The sequence below is a fragment of the Phycomyces blakesleeanus genome (assembly GCF_001638985.1).
Source record: "Phycomyces blakesleeanus NRRL 1555(-) unplaced genomic scaffold PHYBLscaffold_44, whole genome shotgun sequence".
Lineage (NCBI taxonomy): Eukaryota > Fungi > Mucoromycota > Mucoromycetes > Mucorales > Phycomycetaceae > Phycomyces > Phycomyces blakesleeanus.
Window position 1 is genome coordinate 11,062 of NW_017265173.1, and position 23,618 is coordinate 34,679.

The 23,618-nt window shown below is 36.0% G+C and overlaps 9 protein-coding genes across 9 annotated transcripts; 6 read left to right on the top strand and 3 right to left on the bottom strand.

Annotated features, from left to right (window-relative positions):
* Nucleotides 1-117: 117 nt before the first annotated feature.
* On the top strand, nt 118-693 carry PHYBLDRAFT_153348 (hypothetical protein; the record flags this gene model as incomplete). Its single annotated transcript, XM_018433122.1, has 1 exon — nt 118-693. The coding sequence occupies one exon, from the start codon at nt 118-120 to the stop codon at nt 691-693; it is 576 nt and encodes a 191-aa protein (XP_018283486.1).
* Nucleotides 694-824: 131 nt separating this feature from the next.
* Nucleotides 825-2,156, bottom strand: PHYBLDRAFT_176045 (hypothetical protein; the record flags this gene model as incomplete). The annotated part of the gene is made up of 4 exons (XM_018437630.1): nt 825-989; nt 1,090-1,275; nt 1,340-1,645; nt 1,701-2,156. 4 exons carry the CDS (start codon nt 2,154-2,156, stop codon nt 825-827), a joined length of 1,113 nt encoding a protein of 370 aa, XP_018283487.1.
* Nucleotides 2,157-2,273: 117 nt separating this feature from the next.
* PHYBLDRAFT_176046 (hypothetical protein) lies at nt 2,274-4,260 on the top strand (the record flags this gene model as incomplete). The annotated part of the gene is made up of 9 exons (XM_018437631.1): nt 2,274-2,276; nt 2,499-2,550; nt 2,626-2,687; nt 2,755-2,803; nt 2,874-2,941; nt 3,009-3,070; nt 3,142-3,192; nt 3,736-3,836; nt 4,193-4,260. 9 exons carry the CDS (start codon nt 2,274-2,276, stop codon nt 4,258-4,260), a joined length of 516 nt encoding a protein of 171 aa, XP_018283488.1.
* Nucleotides 4,261-6,001: 1,741 nt separating this feature from the next.
* PHYBLDRAFT_176047 (Homeodomain-like DNA binding domain-containing transcription factor) lies at nt 6,002-8,854 on the top strand (the record flags this gene model as incomplete). Its single annotated transcript, XM_018437632.1, has 6 exons — nt 6,002-6,406; nt 6,478-6,984; nt 7,966-8,090; nt 8,136-8,200; nt 8,447-8,537; nt 8,593-8,854. 6 exons carry the CDS (start codon nt 6,002-6,004, stop codon nt 8,852-8,854), a joined length of 1,455 nt encoding a protein of 484 aa, XP_018283489.1.
* A 4,702-nt stretch (nt 8,855-13,556) lies between these two features.
* PHYBLDRAFT_176049 (hypothetical protein) lies at nt 13,557-14,740 on the bottom strand (the record flags this gene model as incomplete). Its single annotated transcript, XM_018437633.1, has 4 exons — nt 13,557-13,718; nt 13,794-13,979; nt 14,059-14,364; nt 14,423-14,740. The coding sequence occupies 4 exons, from the start codon at nt 14,738-14,740 to the stop codon at nt 13,557-13,559; spliced, it is 972 nt and encodes a 323-aa protein (XP_018283490.1).
* A 213-nt stretch (nt 14,741-14,953) lies between these two features.
* PHYBLDRAFT_176050 (hypothetical protein) lies at nt 14,954-16,210 on the top strand (the record flags this gene model as incomplete). Its single annotated transcript, XM_018437634.1, has 6 exons — nt 14,954-14,960; nt 15,413-15,478; nt 15,661-15,728; nt 15,824-15,860; nt 15,925-15,998; nt 16,148-16,210. The coding sequence occupies 6 exons, from the start codon at nt 14,954-14,956 to the stop codon at nt 16,208-16,210; spliced, it is 315 nt and encodes a 104-aa protein (XP_018283491.1).
* A 679-nt stretch (nt 16,211-16,889) lies between these two features.
* On the top strand, nt 16,890-17,968 carry PHYBLDRAFT_176051 (hypothetical protein; the record flags this gene model as incomplete). Its single annotated transcript, XM_018437635.1, has 4 exons — nt 16,890-16,947; nt 17,049-17,159; nt 17,202-17,244; nt 17,839-17,968. The coding sequence occupies 4 exons, from the start codon at nt 16,890-16,892 to the stop codon at nt 17,966-17,968; spliced, it is 342 nt and encodes a 113-aa protein (XP_018283492.1).
* Nucleotides 17,969-19,025: 1,057 nt separating this feature from the next.
* Nucleotides 19,026-20,306, top strand: PHYBLDRAFT_176052 (hypothetical protein; the record flags this gene model as incomplete). The annotated part of the gene is made up of 5 exons (XM_018437636.1): nt 19,026-19,397; nt 19,463-19,588; nt 19,610-19,768; nt 19,840-20,022; nt 20,136-20,306. 5 exons carry the CDS (start codon nt 19,026-19,028, stop codon nt 20,304-20,306), a joined length of 1,011 nt encoding a protein of 336 aa, XP_018283493.1.
* Nucleotides 20,307-20,397: 91 nt separating this feature from the next.
* PHYBLDRAFT_176053 (hypothetical protein) lies at nt 20,398-23,541 on the bottom strand (the record flags this gene model as incomplete). The annotated part of the gene is made up of 6 exons (XM_018437637.1): nt 20,398-20,951; nt 20,998-21,819; nt 22,573-22,896; nt 22,969-23,139; nt 23,202-23,318; nt 23,391-23,541. The coding sequence occupies 6 exons, from the start codon at nt 23,539-23,541 to the stop codon at nt 20,398-20,400; spliced, it is 2,139 nt and encodes a 712-aa protein (XP_018283494.1).
* Nucleotides 23,542-23,618: the final 77 nt, after the last annotated feature.

Here is a 23,618-nt window from a genome sequence, read left to right on the forward strand (position 1 = left end):
CGTACCTTCCGCATACAGTCATTTGTCGAGGCTTCTGAAGATCCAAATGTACTTGTAAAAGGCAACGAACCTCTCCCTCCTTCCGCATTCCCTCTATCATTAAAATCCGCTACCACAATGAGTGACATTCACTATGTTCATCTCTTACAATACTACAAAGTTGCGTACAACAATGAACAATTAGTTCACTTTCAACAAGCGTCAGAATCATCATACTTTGTCGACAATACAATCACCCTGTTGAAATACATCAACATCCTTGGGCAGGTCTACAAGGGTAAAGGTGAATCTGGAAGTCGTGGCTCTCTTGTACAAGCAAAGTTCATTGGAAGTACTGGTGAGCATATCATCGCATACACGGGTCAAATACAGTACATTTTCACCCATTCTTTCACTCCTCCACCTACCTCTTCATCCCTTACTCCCTTGCTCCGCACCCATCGCCGCCCAACACAACTTCTTCACAATTCTCAACATACTTTTGCATTTATCAAATGGTACACACCCGAAAATGATAAATCGCGAGAGTACGAACACGTTGAAACCTGCTTTCCAACATTTTCTCCTGACGATTTCCAATGTGTATTGCCAGTGCATAGAATTATGTTAGAAGTAGCAACTGCTGAGCACACAACACGCAGAAAAGTAAAAAAGATGCTGGTCATTCCTTTGCCAAAAAAACAATACATTTAAAAAATAATAAAATTATAACTCCCTTTTTTAAAGGCACACAGAAAAGAATAATCATAGTGTTTGTATTTGTTGGTACATTTATCATTGTCAGATGGAGGATGCGGAGGATGTAGAGGATAAGAAAACAAAATTTATTGAAACTCATCTCTAAAAGCCCAGTGAGGGAGAAGGGACGTCAATCTAGGCGGGACTGCTAAAACAGCATCTCTACCGAAGGACCTCTTCAACATCTGATGCGAATTGAAGTCCATGCGATTACGCATAAAATCATCAACAACTGCAAGAAAGTGATTGTACTAAATACAAATAAGTGATTAATCAAAGTTCTGTTTCATTTAAATCCATAAAAAAACAAAAAAAAAAGCTATATACAATAATGTAAACAAAAGAAATTACCTCATCGCTTCTCCAACTTGGACGCACTGTACGAATCGCACGGTTGCTCGAGACTCCAGGCATATCGTCTTCAGATTCGCCCTCAGACATTGCTTCTTTCTGTAAGAGTCCGTCACAGCTCTTACCCACCTTCATATCAATTTCAGCCTTGAATGTATGGTAGGTCAGCTCGCGACGGTCAAAATGCTAGTTTATAAATGTATTAATATGAATACATTTAATTTGCAATCAAAATATACTTCTAACATACATCGGTCTCTCGACCTGCTTTTCTTGACCAAGAATTTGTCTTTTTGCGCGCTTCATAGGATTCCTTGACTCGGCGTCTCGTTCCACAAAAGTTTGTGTAGATACAATCGCTAATATCGGCCTGTCGAACACTAGTCCCAACAACCTTTGGAGCCAGGTATGCATGAAGGTCATGCATCAGCTGTCTGTTGGGTGGAAGTCTGTAATCAACATTAAAATCCCAACTGCACTTGCTGTCGTTAGCTGCAACTAGTTCTGGCTTATTTGATTTGAAGTTGTGTTTCTTCAACTCTCCTCGGATAAGAGCCTATACTTAGTGTGAGATATTATGTTGATGAGCTACTGTACATCTCAACACTTACTAAAACTCTAGTGCGATTCTGTTTACTAAGTTCACCAGCGTTTGCACCAGTAAGAACCACTGGACCAACAGAAGGAGCGACAGAAGGAGCAACAGAAGGAGCAACAGAAGGAGCAGCAGAAGAGATACCAAAAAAAGCCTCAGAAGGTGTTGTATACCAATCCAGAGTAGAACCAACGGAAGAAGCTGCGAAAGGGACAGAAGCAGAAGCAGGTATAGTGGTAGGAGCAATAACTGCAAGAAGTTCTCCAGAGGCATTGGCAACGCTATCAAGTATTTCCAATGAATCTTTGTTCCCCTTGATGACAATGCCAATGTTTGAATCCATGGTCTTGAGACTTTCCTCCATAGCGGTGAGCCTTCTTAAAAGCTCAGTATATTCCGGGGATGGAGCCGGGGCAATTGACTGATGATTGTTAACCATGGTCTGAAAGCTATCTAATAAAATGTTATACATGAGTTGATTGTTAATTATATTTGTTTTATATATCTATTCATTGTATATATAGAGTGTTATTAACATACAAAAGAAGTTAGGTGTTAAGCGAAAGAATAAAGTGTAGTTAATGGAAAGATGGTAAAAGTAAAAGCAAGAACCCATTTATTATATTACACTTGTTGCTGTAAATACTCAGGATTTCTTTAATACGCATATCTCTATTAATACTTCCTGGAATTAACGGGGTGCAAATCGGCTTTGAACATGCTTTTTTCAACTCAATCCAATATATGATTTCTGTCTTTTGGCCTTTTGGCCCTTTGGTCTTTTGTTCTTTTTGTTTTTTTTTTCATTTACAAGTTTTCTCTCTTTTCTCTCTTTCCAACATTTATTATATTCACAGATTTTCTTGGTAAGATATCTTATTCTTTAATATTATATATATATATATAACTAAAATGATAATAATTGTTTTCTATTACTACAGACACTCGCGTTTTGTTACCTTCTGATGCATCCCCTTCACAATGTCCATCCGGATTAGCTAAGGTTAGTAAATATACTTTATGCCGTCATCCTATAAAATTATCCTGACTTTTTCCTTTCTTTTGTATAGGCCATATCGCCGAAATTACTCTCTACTATTAAACACGGTTATGAACACGGTAATATTTTATTTTATTTCAATCTATCTCTTTTTAATAAGCACATGGCTTAACATAATTTCTATTATAGATGAACCTCCCTCTCATAAGCACATCGCGAATCAAGAACTTTCATTTCATACGAGTGTCATTGACATGGTATTTTTTTTTTGTACATGTAACAATATTATTTATTTTGTATATTAATGTATATCATTTACTGAAGACAATATTAGCATCTTCTATGTACTCTCTTGGTCTGCAAATAAATCCTTTTGCTTCGGGTAGGTAAATGAAATATTCTACCACACAGTTCACAAAAAATAATTTTTTTTCAGCATTTTTATAGCCAAATAAAGTGTATTGAGTACTATGGTTCGCATTCATGACGCCTTTTCTTTTTGTCTCTGGTAAGCTATTATATTGCAAGCATAATTACATATATATATTCTTAATATCCACGATTTCTTGTTCAAACAGCTAACACTTTTCTAATTTCATAGAACAACCATTTACAAGCAAGCAACACACAACTGGGCTTTTCTCTGGGAGATATTGTTTGGAGAATACTTGTTTTATCAGAACATTGGCCATTTCAAATTGTATGAAGGATAGAACACTAGCCAGAATGTTCCTGAATATTAAATATAACCACTGTACTATAAACCTAAGAATATTCTTTTCTTTCTAATAAAAACAAAATAAACCAATAATTATTATAAATAAATTAAAGATCGGAGAAGTGTATGGAAGCAAACAGTATAAGAAGAAGTCTCTAAGATTGGATAAAATAAATTCAAATACAACAAAACCCTGTAAAAACTGGCATATCCATAAATTAAACAATGTAAAAACTGGCATATCCGTATAATCGATCTTTCATTTATCGTTCTTTTAATCAGAAAGCGGTAGGATATATTACAACAAAACATAATTCTGAGTTGCCGTTTTAGTGCATGTGGTAAAAACCCATATACAGAAAATGCAAACACATCCTACTATCCTGCTGTTCTGACCTTTTCCTATGTTCGAAAGTTGGTCTTACCACCTATGAGTAAGTCAGCTTCATACACTTGTAAAAACTATCTGATCACATTGTAAAACCTGGTCTTTTCACATAATTAATTACAGTTTTACACATAAAAAAACCGCACCTCTTTTCCAGTGGTTGTTGTTAAATAGTATTAGTCATTATATTTTCAGCTTTTTATATCAAAAAATAATATTCCAAGGTCCACTAAATAAAGTAGTACAAATTGAACTCAAGGAGATAAAAAATAAATAGGACAATATATTACCTGCAGCCATAAATTTATTATAAACATTCTTTTTTAAAACAGATATCTTAATTCTCTCTCTTTCCATTTGGTGTTTATATACCAAAACTCTTTATTTCTCTTCTTAAATCAGCAATAAATCTCATTCTCATGCTCACTTCAACAATTAAATATTACTCTGACAATGAAAACACTGCTTAAAGCTCTACACCTCATGGATTTTTTTATTATTTCCAGATCACATTATGTTTCTGTATGTAAATAAAGCCTATACCTCGGAGTCATTGATATTAATCTCTAAATAATCTATAGTATTTTGAACAAAAGCTATAAATCTGAAAAGAAAACGTGACGATTCAACTCTCCACCTACAAAGAAACTACAAGATCAAACATCTATCTGTACAATAGGAACCAGTCTACACATATTCATAATGCTTTTAAGTGCATTTCACCGACCATACTTTTTCGAAATCCAACAGTAGAATTCACTCTACTGACCACACAAAAACTTGCCAATTTTTATCTCAAATATCCAGTAATCTGATTGACTACCACAGCAATTGTATTTCTTATGAACCTGGTCCTACACAAGCATCTAATACCATTACAAAAAATAATCCAAAAATGCTATATTTATTCAGCACCTGCTCCAACCATTTTACAATGTCAGAATCCTGATCTTCTTAATATCAAACTCAACAACTCTTTGTAATCTGCACTCGAAACAAGTAAATGTCCAACAATCTGTTAAACAACTGAAAGCGGTCCAAGAATTATACTTTGCCCACAATACTACCCGATCTCAATTTTGGAAACCCTCATGATACAAAATACCAAAAAAAAATCAAATATTACACACACAAAAACAGTAACAAAAAATAGCACAAGCTCATGACAAAAAAAAGAAATAAAAAAAGAGATGAAAAAAAAAAGAGATGAAAAAATAAAAAAAATAAAAAAAAAGAAATAAAAAAAAAAATAAAAAAAAAAAAATAAAAAAAAAATAAAAAAAAGAAATAAAAAAAAGAAAAAAAAAGAAATAAAAAAAAGAAATAAAAAAAAAGAAATAAAAAAAAAAAAAAAAAAAGAGAAATAAAAAAAAGAAAAATGTAATAGCAATTTTAAAAATAATTCTCCAAATAGTATAACTAGCATTTTTATTCATAAATTTTTATAATATACATAACCATTTTTTTGCAAATAATTTCTGAAAAACTGAAAGTCTCAATAACTGAAAAAATGAAAGTCTCAATAACTGAAAAACTGAAAATCTTAATAACTGAAAATAAAATGGTATCTAACCGCAGAAATTTCTGAAAAACTGAAAATCTCAATAACTGAATTTCGAGCTTTTCCTTGGCTCTATACAAAAAAAAACTTTCTTTTTTTTTATTTTTTTTTTATCTTTTTTTTTGGTTGGGCAAACCCATGAGGAGAAATCCCACCCCTTCCTTCGAGACAGAGGACAGGACACCATCAAGGCTCTGGTAGCACTGTAAATCGGCTAATAAAATAAATGTTCTTAAAAGTGTGAAGAAGCTTAATATGTAAACATTCATTATTCTTCAACACGTTCTTTATCCAAATATATTAAGACAACAGGACAAGACTATACCTTGGTAGAAACGTTTAAGTTATTAAAATATTTTTTTTTGGTATATATACCCCAGTGTCTTAATAAAAGTTTCTCAGTTATCTTTCTTCCTCGATTTTAACACCCTTTTTATTTTCAAAAAAAAATGCCTACTTCCAACAACTCCCTCGAATTTGTTATGGACAAGCACTGTGAAATGGTCAGTCACAGCAGTTCTGCAGACCAAACCCAGTTTTCTGGAATTTCTTTCGACCCCTTGTGCGATTTCAACCAAGAGATTGTTGGCAAAATGCATGGAGAAGTTGTACTCTGATCTGTGATAGATGTCTTTGTCAACCATGCCAATATGGAATGGACCCGTACCTCGGCCGGAAACCCAGCAGTCACAAACCTCCTCAGTCTCAAAAGTTTCCTGCCAACCGAAGTCAACGAGGCCACAACCAAGACAATTGTTGCACAGAAGCCGAAGACGAATCTGCCGGAGAAGGTCGATCCTGATTCTGTTCCCACTGCAGAAAGCATAGGTCAAGGTTCGTACCAAAAGTACAACCAAAACCAGGTGAACAAGCTCTTCTCGTTGGTTTTCTCGGAAAACCAGACTGCTGCTGCCGCTGCCAGGGAAACGGGGATCAATGTCCGGACTGCCCAGAACTATGTCAGGCTGGCCAGAGAGAAGATCCAGGCCGATTTTGATGCTGCCACAGTGAAGACTGATAAGTCCAATGGGCTGGAGACGATGGAGGTTGAGGAGGTTTCTGCGCCTAAAGAACAAAAACATGGCAACCAAAAGTTGTTCCAGGCGCACTCTGCTTTTTTTTGAAGTTTTTCGAAAATAAACCAGATGCTACCTTGGAACAAGCAAGGATAGCTGTCATGGAAGAGTTCTCTGGGCTGCAGATTACCAAATCAGCAATCCAGAAGCACTTGGTGAAGAAGTTGGAGAAGCTGCCTGAGAAGAGAGACAACGTCAACACAATTGAGATGAGACGAGACCGCATTTTGGAGTGGCAACAACTTGCGGATTTCAACTATCTGTTGAACTGTGTGTTCATCGATGAAGCAGGCTTCAACATGCACATCAAGAGAACTTTTGGCCGTTCCGTCAGTGGCACCCCGGCTAAGACAACTGTCCCGATGCAGAGAGGTGTGTCCATCACCATCCTTGGTGCAATGCGCAAGAGAGGGATTGTCAGCCTCTCGTTGAAGAAACCCACTGCTGTTGCAACCAAGAAGAAGAGAAAGTTGGACATCTACACCAACGTTGAGGTGAACGGCCAAATTGGCACCAGAACCCAGCACTACCTCAACTTTCTTAGTCATACAATGGACGTTCTGGACAGCCAGGGTATGCAAGGACGTTATCTCATCATGGATAACGCTCCTATCCATAAGGCCGATGAGGTGAAAGACTTTATTTCTTCCCGTGGATACAAGTGTGCATATCTTCCTGTGTATTCACCTTTCCTGAATCCAATTGAGGAAATGTGGTCCAAGATCAAGTTTGGTGTCCGCAGAGAAGAGATTACAGAGTCAGACGGGCTCATCTTAAGGATTACAGAATCAGCTAAGACTGTCACTCTTTCGGACTGTTTGGGTTGGATTAACCATGTCATTTCATTCTTTCCTTGCTGTTTGAACAGAGAGCGAAAGCTTTAAGTATGTCTTTTATGTCTATTTAAGCTCTTTACACTCTATGTCTTTTTTTATTTTATTTTTATTTGTTTTACTGCTTTATGCTTTTCTTTTTTTATTACTGTATATTTCATTATATCTTACTTCTTATTATGTGTTCTATTTCTCTATCAACTAATTATGCCTAATAAAAATATCCATGTTTTATGCCAAAAAAATACGACGTTTACAAAAAAAAATACTACAGTTATATAAAAAAATACAACGTTTACAAAAAAAAATACTATGGTTATATAAAAAAAATACAACATTTACAAAAAAAAATACTACGGTTATATAAAAAAATTGTAAGCCATAAGGATAAAAAATTTGAGTGCCATGTACCCTTCTGCCAATAGTAAAAGGGGGGGAGCAAATTCAGATTGCAATGGGAGCAAATTCAGTTGGCAATGGATGCAAATTCAATTTCTATGGAAGCTAATCAGATGTTAATGGGTTCTAATTAGATGGAAACGGATGCTAATTAGATGGAAATGGGCGCCAATTGAATGGATAAAACCAGTATCATCAGCTTATATATATATCAGATTGGCTGTCATCAGCTTGTATATGTATGAGATAGACTGTAAATATCTTATATACATATAAGATTAGCTGTTAATAACATATATATATCAGATTGGGATTTCTGAAGGTTTATGGGTTTTAAAGCTCCGAATTCAAACTCCGCCCTTTGCTTACAGTGTTTTAAAGCAATCTGTAGATCACGAGTTCAATTCTCACAAAAGACATATAAATATTTAGTGAAACATAACATATTTAAATCATTATTATTAATTATTTTAAAGTTTGTTTTCTCTATCAATTTTGCGACGTCTTGTGACGTGCATATACTTAAAACAATGCCGTGAATGTAAGCTATATAGATACAGTTGGAGCATCACATAACATCACAAATTGATAGAGGAAATATAATTATAAAATTTATAGTATCTATTTTAAGTATTATAATCCTATAAATAATATAGTTTTTGTGGCTTAGTCACGTGCTACGTCACAGAAAAGTTTTTTTGACGGCTTTTATTTTGTTTAAATATTATGTTTATTTGTTTTTTTTGCTTTCTTTTCTTTTATTTCTACTTTATTTATTTTCAAATAGATAATCAATCTTCTTTATCAGTTCATTCATTATCTATTCCTCCTTTGAGCTATGTTATGACATCAATATATACATCTGAAGTTGCAAAACGGTAAGTAAAAAAGTTATTTTTTATTATTATATATTAATATTTAATATATATAAAGATATTTGATTGCACAGGGTGCTTTATATCCAAGAAATCATATTATTTTTACTTGTTCTGGTGGCAGTTCTATGAACTATGTATTTGAAAAAGACAGAGGCTACAGTTACAGATACAGTGGAGTAAACAGCATGGGAGCAACATATTGTAAAAGAGAAAAAAAATCTGAAAGATTAGATTCTTTCTTTGCACAAAGACATCTTTTTTATGATGTTGTTATGCAAGGAATACAGTCTCATCAATTAAATGAAAGAAAATTTTAGCTTCTACCAAAGTGAAAAAATAATATCCTTAACTTTCTGTTCATTGTTTGTCTACTTTTACTTAAGAAACCACTTTCAAAATCATTAGAATAAGAATATATAATCTTTAAATATTAAGAAAAATAATTTTTATTGAAAGTTTAATATTTAGTAACATCACTGCAAACTTTCTTCATATGGGCTATGCGAGTTGGCATAGACATGCAGTAGGCCTTGCATACTGCAACCTGTATTTTCTTCCATTCTTCAAGGATAGCCTTGTCTAGTTCCTTAATAGTTCTTGGAGCTAGTACTCTTGCCCTTACCATCCGACCCAAATGAGCCCATAGGTTTTCAATAGGACCAAGATGTGAGCTATTCAGTAGCCATTCCATTATTGGTACATTATGGGTCTTTTTTCAGTTCTCAACAAGTTTTGACTTATGACAAGGAGTATTGTCTTCTTGATAAATAAACTCCCCGTCATGTCTTTCACTTAGGCGACCATAAAATGAGAGCAACTTTCTTTCCAAAAGGTTTATATAGCCAAATTGGTCAAGGCTATTAATAATCGTTTTTAGTAGGCCTACTCCTTCTGCCCACACACAGCCCCAAACCATCACTGAACCATCTCCAAACTGTACTCTAGGCATAATACAATCAGACTTGAACTTCTCCAGAGGAAAGCGCCAAATTCTAAGGTTTCCATCCTTTGGGAAAACCATAAAGCAAGACTCATCACTCCAAATCACACGATCCCATCTTTGATTGGTTTCTTTGCAACTTTTAGCAAACAACAATCGCTTCTTTTTATGTGTTCTGGATAGCCTTGGCTTAAACACAGGATGGCAAGACGTTCTGATTTTATGAATAGTTTTGCGGATGGTATTCTTGCAAATGTACTTGCTAATCATGAGTCTCATGGCGTTTGTGAGTTCTCCAAGTGTGGCATTACGATTTTTTTTTATTTCGTTTTTAAGCTAGCATAAATCTCTCTCACCCAAAATTGATGGACGTCCTTGGCATTTTTCTGTTAATGGCGTGCCATTCTGTTCCCATCTTTGAACTGTGCTATGTATAGTTGTCATGGATATGCCTGTCTTCTCCCAAATGGCAGTCAATGAAATCTTATGGAGAGCACCACCAATAATATGTCCTTTTTCATAATCTGAAAGATCTTTTTGTTTCTTAGAAATACTTTTATTGATTTGCTGAGACATTATCACTGGAAAAATAAGGACAATTAACATATTGTCCAGGTAGTCGGATCATAGTGGATATGTCAGGATTTTTTTTCATCTCAGCAGTTTTTTTTCATCAAGTTGGGGGTGTAGTTTTGATGTATTCTATTGGCTTAAATAAAAATAAAATAAAAATAAAATAAAAAATACGTTTTGGTTTACTATAAAACCGTATCAAATGAAATATTTGTAGCACTCTTGTTTCCTTTTTTATTTTATAATTCAAAATACATACACTATGTTTCCTTCTATTCAAATGCACAACACTGATTGCCACTGCACCAGATGCAATAATAATGATCAAGGAGTTTCCCGAGTATCGAGATGTACTGCTCAGCATCATAATAAAAGAGCTAGATTTGAAGGTACTGAGATATTCAAGAGTTGTATAATTTATTCAGTGCTGTTATCTGTCTACCGAGTAATAATCGCTTTTATTTTTATTTTTTATTATTTTAAAAAACATAGCTGAAAAGAGAAGCATGGAAGTAGATACTGAAAGTAAGACATTTTTTATATGAAACGCAGAAGAAAAACTAATAATAAACTATTATATTCCATATTTGTAGTAATCCCGATGTATCAATCCGATTCTGTGGAAGCAATGGACGGTCAGGCCAACTCACCTATTTCGGATGCCGTCTCAACGTTTGACAATGACGTCTTTGTTGGTAATGACTACAATGGTGCTGAGTCTGACACGACCAATGACAATGACAGTGATGACAATGACGAAGAAGACACTGCCAAGATTTATGTTGAAGAGTTTAACAATGAGGGTCAGTTTTAAATACATAAAAAAAAACTAAAAAAAATGTGTGTTAATTTTTTTTTTAAAAAAAAGACCCTTTTGCTGCTTCTGGTATGCCCGAGAATCCAGTGCACAGATTTATTGCTACTTTTACAGTACTGTTTGCATCTCGTTACGTGGTCAATAAGGGTTCTGTTGTCTTGATTGAGTTCATCAACGAGCTCTTGAAGATTTATGGACAAGATTTCCAACTTCCCGAAAGTCTGGCTGGGCTACATAAAATGACTGGCTTTTCGTCTATCACCAAAGGCATCAAGCGATTTGTGTCATGTCCAAACTGCCATTGCATCTATGAAGAAAACATGTCTGTACCTCCCCATTGTGTTTTCACAAATGTTGGTGCACGCTCTCCTTGTGGTTGTAAGTTGATGAAAGAGTCAACTTCAGGTGCACTGGTATCAAAGCGAGCATACTTGTACCAGTCCCTCAAGCAAGCTTTGTCTGTTCTTTTCCTTCGTCCTGGTTTTGAAGAGCAAATCCGTCACTGGAACACGGAGCTTAAGATTGTCGATACTATGTGCGACGTATATGATGGAGCAATGTGGAAAGAGCTGAAGGATGCAAGTGGTGTCTCGTTTGTTGCTTGTCCTCGCTCATTGATGTTGACACTCAACATAGACTGGTTCCAGCCGTTCAATGGAGTTAGTTACTCTTCTGGTGCAATTTACTTGGTTGTAAATAATCTGCCTCGAGAGGTACGGTTCAAGCCTGAGAACACAATTCTGGTTGGTTTGATGCCTGGTCCCAAGGAGCCAAGATGCGAGGAGATAAATAACTATCTCAAGCCCATGGTAGACGAGATGAAGCAGTTGTATGTTGGAATGTGAGTCCCGACCTACGAGTGCCCTTCTGGTGCTAATGTCCGTGCTGCCTTGCTGATGGTTGCGTGTGACATCCCTGCTGCCAGGAAAACAAGTGGATTTACAGCCCACAATAGTACATGTGCGTGCTACAAGTGTACAACCCAGTTCCCCAGATTGCCCAACACAAATCAGGTGGACTTCAGTGGATTCGATTATTCGCTTTGGAATATTCGTAGCGGTGTAGAGAACAGGTTGCATGCTGAGGAGTGGAAGAGTGCGAGTACACCCTCAGAAAGGCACCAGCTGGAGGTCGAATATGGTGTTCGATGGTCGCAGTTGCAACGCCTTGGATACTTTGATCTAGTACGTGGAACGATCATTGATCCCATGCATAATTTATTCCTGGGGACGCCCAAGAGAATGATGGACCGGTGGGTCGATAAGAAAACGATTGGAGCCAAAGAGTTTGCTGCCATGGAAAAAATCGCAGAGACAATGGTTCTTCCGAGGGATTATACAAAGCTGACATCGAAGATTGGAAAAGGCTTTCCTTACATGAAAGCCGACGACTGGAAATCCTGGGTACTGGTGTATTCTCCTGTTCTGCTGCATGGTGTTCTACCATTTGAAATGTACAACAACTGGATGAATTTCGTCCGTGCATGCCGCTATCTTATCAAGCCAAGCATCACATTTGATGAAGTGAACAGCGCCCACAACTATCTGGAAATGTTTTGCAAAAAGGCTACCAAACTCTACACTCCCACCATCCTCACCTGCAACATGCACCTGCACCTCCACCTTCACGAGACCATTCGTGATTTTGGACCCGTGTACGGTTACTGGCTCTTTGGGTTTGAGAGATACAATGGCCTGTTGAAGCATATAAAGACAAACGGAAAAGATAGTTTTGAGGCAACATATATGAGAAGTTTTGTTCAAAACGCATTCAAGGGTGACTATGCCAATGCTGTTCTGAAAAGTTCTAGCCACGTCCCCTTTTTCAACATTCTCTCAAAGCTTTCTCCGAAATTCACACCTACCACCACAGTCATTACTCTCTCCTCCCGTCCATTCCGATTGCAATCATTCTTACTAGCATCGTCCAACCCACATCTTCCTCCAAAGGGTAACGAACCTCTCCCTCCTTCGACTTTTCCTCTTCAGCTAAAAAAATCATCACTGATGGATGAAACCGACTATGCCCATCTGCTTCAGCACTACAAAACATCCTATGATCTTCCCGACCTTGTCAGTTACCAATATGCCACGCTCACAAACTCCTTTGTTGACAATGAAATCACAAAGTTGAAGTTCATTGACTTACTTGGTCAACAGTACCGTGGTAAAAACGGTTCAGCTAGTTGTGGTTCTCTTGTCCACGTAATGTTTGTTGGTAGTGACGGTAGAAATACCCTAGCCTATGCTGGACAAATACAGTATCTCTTCACACACTCCTTTACACACCCTTCTAACAGCAATCTCCACCTGACTCGCATGGTTCATGATCATCAACATGTATTCGCATATATCAAGTGGTTTAATACTTCCTCTGATAGATTGCGTGAGGATGACGGTCTTGAGTTTTGTCTCCCCACCTTCTCCCCCGATAGTCGCCATTGCATTGTACCTGTGCACCGCATCTTTTTAGAGATTGCTACAGCCAGGATTACTACAAGTAGAAATGTTAGTAAGATGTTAGTAATTGCTTTGCCAAAAAAGCTTTATGCTTAAAATAAAAAAAAACCCCCACTTGAATTTCCTTTTCTTATACAAAAAAAAACAGAACAAATTCCCTATATATATTGATAGTATTGTGTATGTAAAAAGTAATACGTAGATAAAAAGAGAGAAACATTTTTTTTTATTTAGAGCCCGTCTCTAAGAGCCCACCGAGGAAAATTGGGGCTAATGTTATCCGGGACTGCTGAGTTGGACACACTAGTAGTGATCCTACGGATCCTTTGATTAGCACTTGACCCCATGGCCTGGACAGCATAAGTGTCAACAAGTGCAATGAAACGGTTGCACTGAAATACATTCGTTAATAATTCACTCAATATAATAATACACCAATACAAACGTATTACTCCAAATTAATCTACCTCATCGCTTCTCCAGCCTGGTTGTACAATATGAATGACATGTTTTATGCCATCCTCGTCCATTTCATCGGCAGACTCTCCATCTGACATTACTGCTTTTTGGAGAGTGTTGGCACAGTCTCTGAGCATTACAAGATCAATTGCCTCCTTATTGTCTTTGTAGGCCAGTACACGGCGACACTCATTCTAGTAATAAGTTTTGTTAATTTGTTATTTTTATTTTTAATTTTCAACTATAAACTATATATATTAGCATAATACTCACATCATCTGCACGGGCTGCTCTTCGTGTAAGAGCGTTTGTTTCTGCTATCTCATCATCAGACATTCTCTCACGACGGGTTCTACTAGTGAAGTTGGTGTGCAACCTCTTTCGGAGGTCACTCCGTCTCATACTAGAGGAACCAAACCTGCGCTCAAGGTTAGAAAGAAGTCTCTCGGCTATCTCCCTGTTGGGAGATTTGTTGAAAGCAACATTTGTATCCCATCTGGGCTTGAGGTTGTTGGCCAGGATATTTTCTGGCGTTCTCAAGCTAAGCTTGGGTTTCCACATAAGGTTGTGAATATGAGCCTGATAAATAAATCATGAGAAAATGAATTGATAAAATATTTTATAATATGTTACTCACATAAACTGCATTAGATTCTTCACGGGTAGGCTCATGGTTAGAGATGACAACAGGTGCAGCAACAGTGAGTTCGGCTCTCACAGGAGCAGCAAGGGGAGTTCTGGCCAAACTATCTATGGCACTGATGGTGTTGGTGCTGGTGGTGGCAAGAACGCCAATTCTGCCATTCATGTTGGTCAGAGTTTGCTCAACATTGCCGATCTGTCCTTTTACGGTAGACATATCAGCTCTCACAGTAGAAAGTATTTCCATAAGCTGCTGATTGGTAATCTCAACAGGACGAAGGGCAATTGCGCGTTCACGTCTTGTGTTAGTCATTGTCTACAGAATATAATAAAATGAAAGGTTATAATGATTAGTTTCAGATTATATTATTATTATTGCTGTCATTCTACAATTAAATTTATGTAAATTTAATTAAAAATAAATCGTATCAAGTTTACATACTTGAATTGTTAGAACAAGTGTATTGATTTGGGAGTATAAGTGTAGTAAGTAGCAAGAGAGTAAGAGCAAGGGAAAGTGTATTATATGAAAGGTATGATTATTATATATATTCAAAATATATTTGATATACGAATCTCTATTAATACTTCTTGTAATGACTGGGATGTAAATCGGTTTTCATATTGCTTTGGGACTTGATGAAATCATTTTAGTCTTTTGTTTTAAACACACTTTTTTCTTTTTTTTTTAAGATTTTTTTTTTTACTTTTTTTATTCGTTTTTTGTTATTTCCCTCTTTTCTCTCTCTTTTCAATTCTTGTTATATTTGCAAATTTTTCTGGTAAGATTGTTTTTGGTTCAAAATACTTCTTTACAAAGAACAAAAGAATTAATTTTTTTGTCTGTCATAGGTATTCTATCTGTTTCTCTCTCTTCACTCTTTACACTCGCAAGGTTTTATGGTAAGGCACTTTCTTTGTTTTAAAAGAAATATATACTTCTTTATGTATAACTAAAAAATAACAATATATTTTAATGTCATAGAAACTCACTCTTTGTCTCATTCTGATGCGCCATCTTCACAACAGTCATCCGGATTAGCCAGGGTTAGTAAATATACTTTATGCCATCATTCCATACAATCATTCTGACTTTTTTCTTTCTTTAATATAGGCCACATCGCCAAAAATACTCTCTACAATCAAACACGGATATTGACATGGTAATATTCTATTTTATTTTAATCTATTTCTTTTTAATATTTATCTAACTGAATATAATTTCTATTATAGATGAACATCCCTCTTACGAACGTGCCATTCCTCAAGAACTTCCATCCCATGCTACCGTCATTGCCATGGTAAGCCTTTTATTTACTTCTATAAATACAATAATATTATTTATACTGTATATTAATGTATATTCTCTACTAGAGACGATATTACCACTTTACAGATAATATCTTGGTCTGCAAAGAAATCCTTTGCCTTTGGTATGTAAATCAATTATTCTATCACGCAATTCACAAAAATTAATTCTTTCCTATCGTTTTATAGTCAAAGAAATCATAATCCCGTGCTTTACTGTAAATGTTTTATTTCTTTGTCCATTTGTACTGGGTACTTCCAATGTAAGTATTAATTAGTCCATAAAATTTGCAGTATAAAACACGCACGCACTCCCATCACTAATGTTTTATCTATTCTCAAAGAGTACTGCTCTTACCCCTAAAAAAAGGTAACGAGCACCTCATTTTCTTCAGGTATTTGTTTTTTGTAGAAAATTTTTCATCCCAAATATAACAAGCTTGCCGAGCAAGAAGTAGCTGAGGATATAGAATAGCTTTATTAGATTTGAAACCTAGAAACATTCTATTCTTTCCAATAAAAATAAAAGCGTAAACCATTACCAACCTAACAAGAACGGGAAACCAAATAAATAAAGAACATATTACTGGTCCATAATTTTAAAGACGTGTTTTTATGCTGTTGATGATTGGAGGTTTTAAAGAACTGTCAGTATAGGTGGTCAGTAAAGGTGGTCAGTAAAGGTGAGGTGTAGTACAGATAAACCATTGGAGCAATATACATGATGTAATCCGTCTTTGACCTTTCCTGTTCTGTGTCAAGAATACTGAGATAAATCCGTAGTTTTAAATATTTTTATTTATTTATTAAGCATAACGAGTATATCAAAAGTGCTACCAAACCTTACTTGCGGAACCCCCCATCTACATATACTGTAGTGTTTGTAAGTCTCGCACATACAGTGCTAGATGACCTTAAAACCTAGTGGAAAAAAATATCAACTATGATAAATCACGTTATTCCAGTACCGTTTGCCCATATATACACGTCAGTATTTTTCTACTTTTTTCCAGTGTATGAGATTTGAATGAGAAGACTTTTTAAAAAAAGCACAATAACTTTGCATTAAAGATGTTCTATTTAGTTGAGTTAAAACTTTTTTCTTTCATTTATTGTATGGGTCTGTATATTACTGATTAAACTGGATTCCTAGAATGACAATAGAAGTTATTCTTGGTGTTTCTCCAGAAACTATAAGATATCTCATTGCTAGTATTCACCAATTGATTCAAATGGATTTAACAAACAATGATATGATAATTGATAAGTTTATAAGAGTAAATTATATATAGATATATTAAATATTTTTATAGGAGGTATTGATGCCAATGGTCAATCAATTATTGTTGAAATTGATGAAAGCAAATTTGAAAAGAAGAAATATCACCGAGGACATCAAGTAGAAGGTGTTTGGGTTCTGGGAGGTATTGAGAAAACAGCAGAATGAAAAACATTTTTGGTGACAGTTCCTCACAGAGATGCTACAACTCTTCTTCAAGTGATAAAGAAGTATGTAAAGCCCAATAGCATTATTCACACAGATTGCTAGGCTGTATATGGGGGATTGGCATCAGTGGTTGATATGAATTATACTCATAGAACACACTGCAAAAAAATGCCCGATTCCCATACGTGATAGGATGTAAAATTCTGTGTGATTTTTGAAATACATTCCGAATATTATACAACAATTCTCAGAATGATAGGAAAACTAGCTACTAAATATTCAACACCTAGATTCTATGGATAGAATGGGTCTGTGCGCGGTCATAGAGTTCTGTTATATCTCATTATATCCGAAACCTTAATTGAATTCTGAGTTTTTTTTTTCCAGTAAAACATTACATTTATTTTGTGTATTGCCTATTTATTCTTGTTTTGGACTCATTCAAGAAGGTGTATATTTCAACAATCTTCTGATGATAGCTCAACTATCTTCTGGCAAGTATCAATCTTATTGGATGGGTACTCCATTTACAATTTGAATTTCATTATTTGATTGATCAAAAAATATACTTCTTGTACTTTTATTTAAAAATAGTTCACGGGAAATAGTTTACAAATGGGTTTTTATTTTATTTTATTAAAAAAATCTCAAAATAGGTTCTCTAATAATCGGCCTTGGATAGTTGGCATTTGGTCTGGGCATTTGATCCAGACATTTGACATTGGGTCTTTGTTTTGCATTCTCGGTTTTGGGTTCTTGATTTTGGGTACTGCGATTCTACTTTGATCATTAATAATATCTCTTACCTTTCGGGATAAATAAATGGGAATACTGCAATACCTCTTTGAATATTAAGGGAAGGGGCAGAATCTTGGGATGACCAAAATCGATTTTGTCATTTTCAAAACATGTGTGTACAGACCAGATTTATTCTTTGGAAATAGAGAATCATATTGCTACGGATAGCATTTATATAATTGTTGGTGTACTCCAAGTATTCCTAATAGAAAGGGAAAAAAATATGATTAGTATGAGAGAATAATAATTATAAAGTCTTGCTTACCAGAAAAAGTGATTCTTTGGCATCCTTTTAATGCGTGCGTGCAAAAGAGAGATAGAGAAAATCTAATAAATTCAAAATGATAATGAAGAAAGTATAACGTTAATATAAGTGATTAGAAGATATTCTATTAAAGCTTACCATGTTTATTTCCATCATTAGCTTTTGATGGTTGTCATCATCATCGTTTTACATCTAAAGATTAATAAGCTGATGATTAGCATCGCACAATAAAAGTTGTTTGCTTTCTTATTCACCTTTGTAAGCCAGTGTGTTATGTTAACTCGTGCAGGAAGCCCTACATAATAAAGACGATAGACGTTTTTTAGTGTTAATAATCATGTAAAATAAAGTAAAAAGAAAATATTAAGTATTTACCATAGTGTAGAAAAAGAAGCAAAAGTAAACAGTATAAGAGAAAGAGAGAGAACAAAAAAAAAGAAAATAAAAAAAAAGAAAAATAAAAAAACAAATTGTAAGAGTAGTGAATAAGCTCATTCTGTTCTCAGAATTTATTAGGGTCTATTATAATTTAAAACGTGTGTCCCTATAATTTTTTCTTTTGTTGCTGTACACCCAAGAAGTATTGGGACATATAAATACTACTTCTATTTGCCAGATTATTATATCCTCCCTCACATTTTATTAGAAACCTCACATACTATTACTGTGCTTTACCATGTATGTTTGTATAATTAAAATAATATTTCATAATATTCTTCTATATATGCTTTATTTATTTATATTTATTTATTTTTTAAAAAATATGTAAATATCTGTAGCATGCCTTCCAATGCCACTAGAAAATCAGGACGCAAAGGCAAACAGAATGCCCGAGGAACACTTAACCGTGTTGCTGCCGGCTGGATTGAGCAACGTGAGATTGCTCCAAGAGTATCGCCACTTGCAGCTGGTCCAAGTGGGGCAGAGGCTCCTGGAATGACTGTCGAGTCCCTAACGCAGGTTATGGCAGCCATCAACATGATGTACGATCGTACTGTCGAAGCCAACACTGGAATTCGTTTTCTGGTCAATGCTCACAACCAAGCCATTGCCCAGCAAGCTCTTGTTGCATCTTCTGTAACTCAGGGAGTAACTGCCACCAATGTGTCTACAAATAGACACACCAAAGGCGAAATGTGTGCAATTGTTCTGGTATGATTTTTTCTGACTTCATGCTTTAACACACTACCTAAATAATAATAATAATAATAATATAGAATCTCATCAATGGGAGAATGTGGGCGAGAAACTTCCGTTCGAATGATCCTGAGCTTGTTGCTGAAAACGAAAGCCGCAGGCGATGGAACACGGATGAGAGGATCGATCATCCTGACAATGTTGAGGTGATTAATTACCTCTGACAGTATATCGTTGCCCAGCCTCACACAGCTGGGTTCTGGGAGGATATGATAGTGCAGAAAATAAAAAACAATTACAAGACATGTTTTCGTGCTGTCAACGCAACCCCCGAGCAAGCGTCTTCCAAAAGGCGCAATAATCGTATCAACAGCTGTCACATTGAGGTAAAATTACAAACAAAAAAAAGAAATTAAATATTTTGCATTCTGTTCTAATCATTTTAAAATATATCTAGATTCACTTGCGTCGTGTTGATACCTACATTAACAATTGGCTAGCAATTGACACTAAGATGGGATACAAGCCAGGTAACCCTGATGAGATGGCATACTTGCATCTCCTCGAGAAGAGTGTGATGTCTGATGGTGAATCGGAAGATGAGGACGTCACTCCTATAATCCGTGTGCGGGTTTTGCAGGTTGCTCGTCCTAGTTGGAGAAGTGCTGAGATAATTTTTTTTAAAGGTGTACACTATAATATATTTCTATAAAAAGATGACTGTACAGAAATAAACTAACTAATTATACATAGCTGAATAGGCTTATTCAGTTCATTGATTTCTTGGCAGCAGAGAATGACAAGAAGATTGCAACACCACAATCAAAGCAAAGAATGTCCAGATACCTAAAAACCATTGCAGTCACTCCTGTCCCCGGTCACCTGACTGCGATCCTTCCTGTCTGGGCAATGCAAAACCAATAAAAACAAACAATTTGCTCTCTTTTTTTTTCACTGTCATATTAAAAAAATTGAATAATATTATTAGAAAGAAAAGAAGGGATAATTATATATTTTAAAAGTAAAGTTTTCTAGGCAAAGGAACAATAAGTTTTTTGCTGATATTTCGTAATGTTGTATGGTCAACAATTGCAACAGGAAGGAGAATTCGGTGCACTGGCAAGATGCTTTGAAAGTCAGGCAAAGAAAACGCGACATCCCATATTTCTACGCCTGCAATTTTTCTACTTGTCTCCTTGGAAGCCTTGTACCATTTTACATAAGCAAATGTATGTTGGCTACTTTGAGGTGTTCTGTGATGTGGAGTAGAAACAAGTGGACTAAATGAATGAACAAATAGGTACTGAATCTCTCTGACATACGCATACTTTGCTCCGTTTCGACCTTCTATGAACATTGCTTGTATATATGATCCTCTTCCATTCGTACCTCTACTTCCCTTGAATGTCTGTCCAAGGAGGTTGACGGATTTGAGCATTTCGATCCAGTCATTGACGAAAGCTGTATCTTGAATCATGTCTTTGCAACTGGAGATGGTGGGATCGTTGTAAACAGCTTGGTAATATCCTACCAAACAATCATACTCCTGTCTTGGCATCATCTCATACGCTTTTTTTTTGCAAGGGCAGCGCTGATGGCGGCAAAGGCTCATTACCACGAATTGACAAGTTCGGATTTTCGGCAGCATCAAGAAAGTCTGGTAGAGAGAACCAATTGTACAAGGCGGTGCTAGTTGTAGAATCAGCAGGACTATAACCAGTTACCAATTTATCGAAGATGCCGGAGAAATTGAATGGACCAGATGTCTTCAAGAAATTGCGAACAAAATCGCCTTTACAGGTATCTTCAATGAATGTTTTCATGTATGTCATTTCAAAGCCACTCCTTCTGTTGGTATTGATATTCTTTAGGACGCTGTTGTATCGCTCAAAACTAAAGAGCCAGTACCCATAAACAGGCCCAAAGTCCTTGATTGTGTCGCGAAGATGAAGATGGAGATGCATGTTTGGAGATAACAGATCCTTGCTATACAGCCTTTCACAACCTTTACTGAACTTCTCAAGTGCTATGTGTGCTGACTGTACATCATCTTCGGAAACATTTGGCTTGGTAAGGAAACGGCAGGCATTCACAAAAAACATCCAATTCTCAAACTTTTGCTTTGGTAGTACGCCTTGTAGAACCACTGGAGAGTATACCAGACACCACGATTTCCACTCGTCTGCCTTCATAAAGGGAAATTCCTTTGAAATCTTTGATCTTAGCATGGTGTAATCAGGCGGCAATGTCATGTTTTCAACGATTTTCTGCATGGCAACGAGTTTTTTATTGTCAATTAGACCATCTGCAACCCATTTCTCCATCATCCTCTTGGCTGTGCCTAAGAAGAGATTGTGCATTGGATCAATGATCGTGCAGTGGACAACGTCAAAGTACTGGAGACGATGCAGTTCGGACCAGCGAATACCATTTTCAACTTCAAGACGATGTCTCTCAGCTTTAGTGGTTGCATTCCTCCAGACGTCAGCATCCTTACAATTATCAGTCTTGGTGCGAAGGAGCCACTTTGAGAAATCAAATCCAGAATAATCGACAGAGCTCGTTCCAGCTAATCGGGAGAATTGGCAATTACATTTGTGGCATGCATTTGTACTGGTATGGGACGTGAATCCACACACTTTTCGGGCAGCAGGGATGTCGCAGGCAACCATAAACAGAGCAGCGCGGATGGTAGTACTATTTGGGCATTGATATGTCTGGACTCTGACTCCCTTGTACAACTTTTCTAATTCGTCAACCAGAGGTCTGAGGTACGAATTTATCTCGGATGTTTTTGCTTCTTTCGGACCTGGCATTAACCCAACAAGAATGACATTTTCTTTCTTGAATCTTACACTTCGAGGAAGATTGTTTACAGCCAGGTAAATTGCACCACACGAATATGTCACACCGTCGAACGGCTGGAACCAGTCAATGTTTAAGGTCAACATCAGTGAGCGGTTGCCATGAACAAAGGGAATTCCATTGGTGTCTTTCAAATCCTTCCACATCAAGCCATCGTACACATCGAACATAGTATTCTCAGCCTTCGGGCTACGGTTCCACAAGTCGATTTGGGTTTCAAAATCAGGCCGAGAAAAGAGAGCTTTGATCGAATTCTGAACAGAGTGATACACATATGTTCTTTTTGGAATGGACGACTGATTTTTTGACTTGAACAAACTATTACCGCACATTGAGTTATTCCCAAATTTATCAAAGATACAGAAGCGGGGTGTTGATTCATTGTTCTCATATATGCTGTGACATTCGCTACAAGAAACATATTTCTTTATACCGTCTGTAAAGGTATTGAATCCTGCCATGCTTTTGAGACCAGGGATGCTAACTGGGAGACAGAATGGATCTCTGAAAAGCTCGAGTATTTTGTTCATGATGGCAATGAGAAGAATGGCGCCTTCATCGACGACGTACAAGGATACAAATAGTGCAAGGACCTGTACTATAAAACGATGGATGAAACTCAATTCTGAGTTGAATTCAGGAAAGTTGTCTTTTTTAAAAAAAATTAATTTCTATTATTTTATACAGCAGAACCCAATATCCATTATGAAAGTGTGCAAACCTTCACTATCAAGCATGTCATCCTCACTGGAATCGTCTTTGCAACCGTCAGAATCAAGATCAGAGTTAAACTCTTCATTCTCATAACCAAAGACAGCATCGGATTCTGAGAGAGGTAAGACTCGAATAGGCTCTTGTGTCTCCATATCTATTTCTATACTGGTGTCCATTTCTACCGGAACCATAAAAGAAGTTAGAGCAAATAAAAATAAAAATAAAAATATATATTTTTACCATCAAAGTCATAATCCATATCATAATCATTGTCTATGGCCACCGAGTTCTGTTCATCATTGTTGATAACTTCAGGAACATAGCTTACAGTAGTTTCGACTGATCTCTTAATAATCACTACATTACATATGTTATTAAATCGAAAATATAAATATAAATATAATTAAAACATAAAAGAAAATTCCCTACATCTATTACGAAAGATGTTCATTCCAGCATCGTCTCTTCTTTTATGAAAATTAAATGTCTGTACAGACACTGTATCTGATCCTCTAAATCTTGTCTTGCAAACAGAACATTTGCATTCTTTTGTTTTGTTTGATTTACGGGTTGGTGCCATTGCTTAATAATTATTAAAATAATATTATTTTTTAAACAGTAAAGAAGATAAATATATATTCAGGTACAGTTTATTTC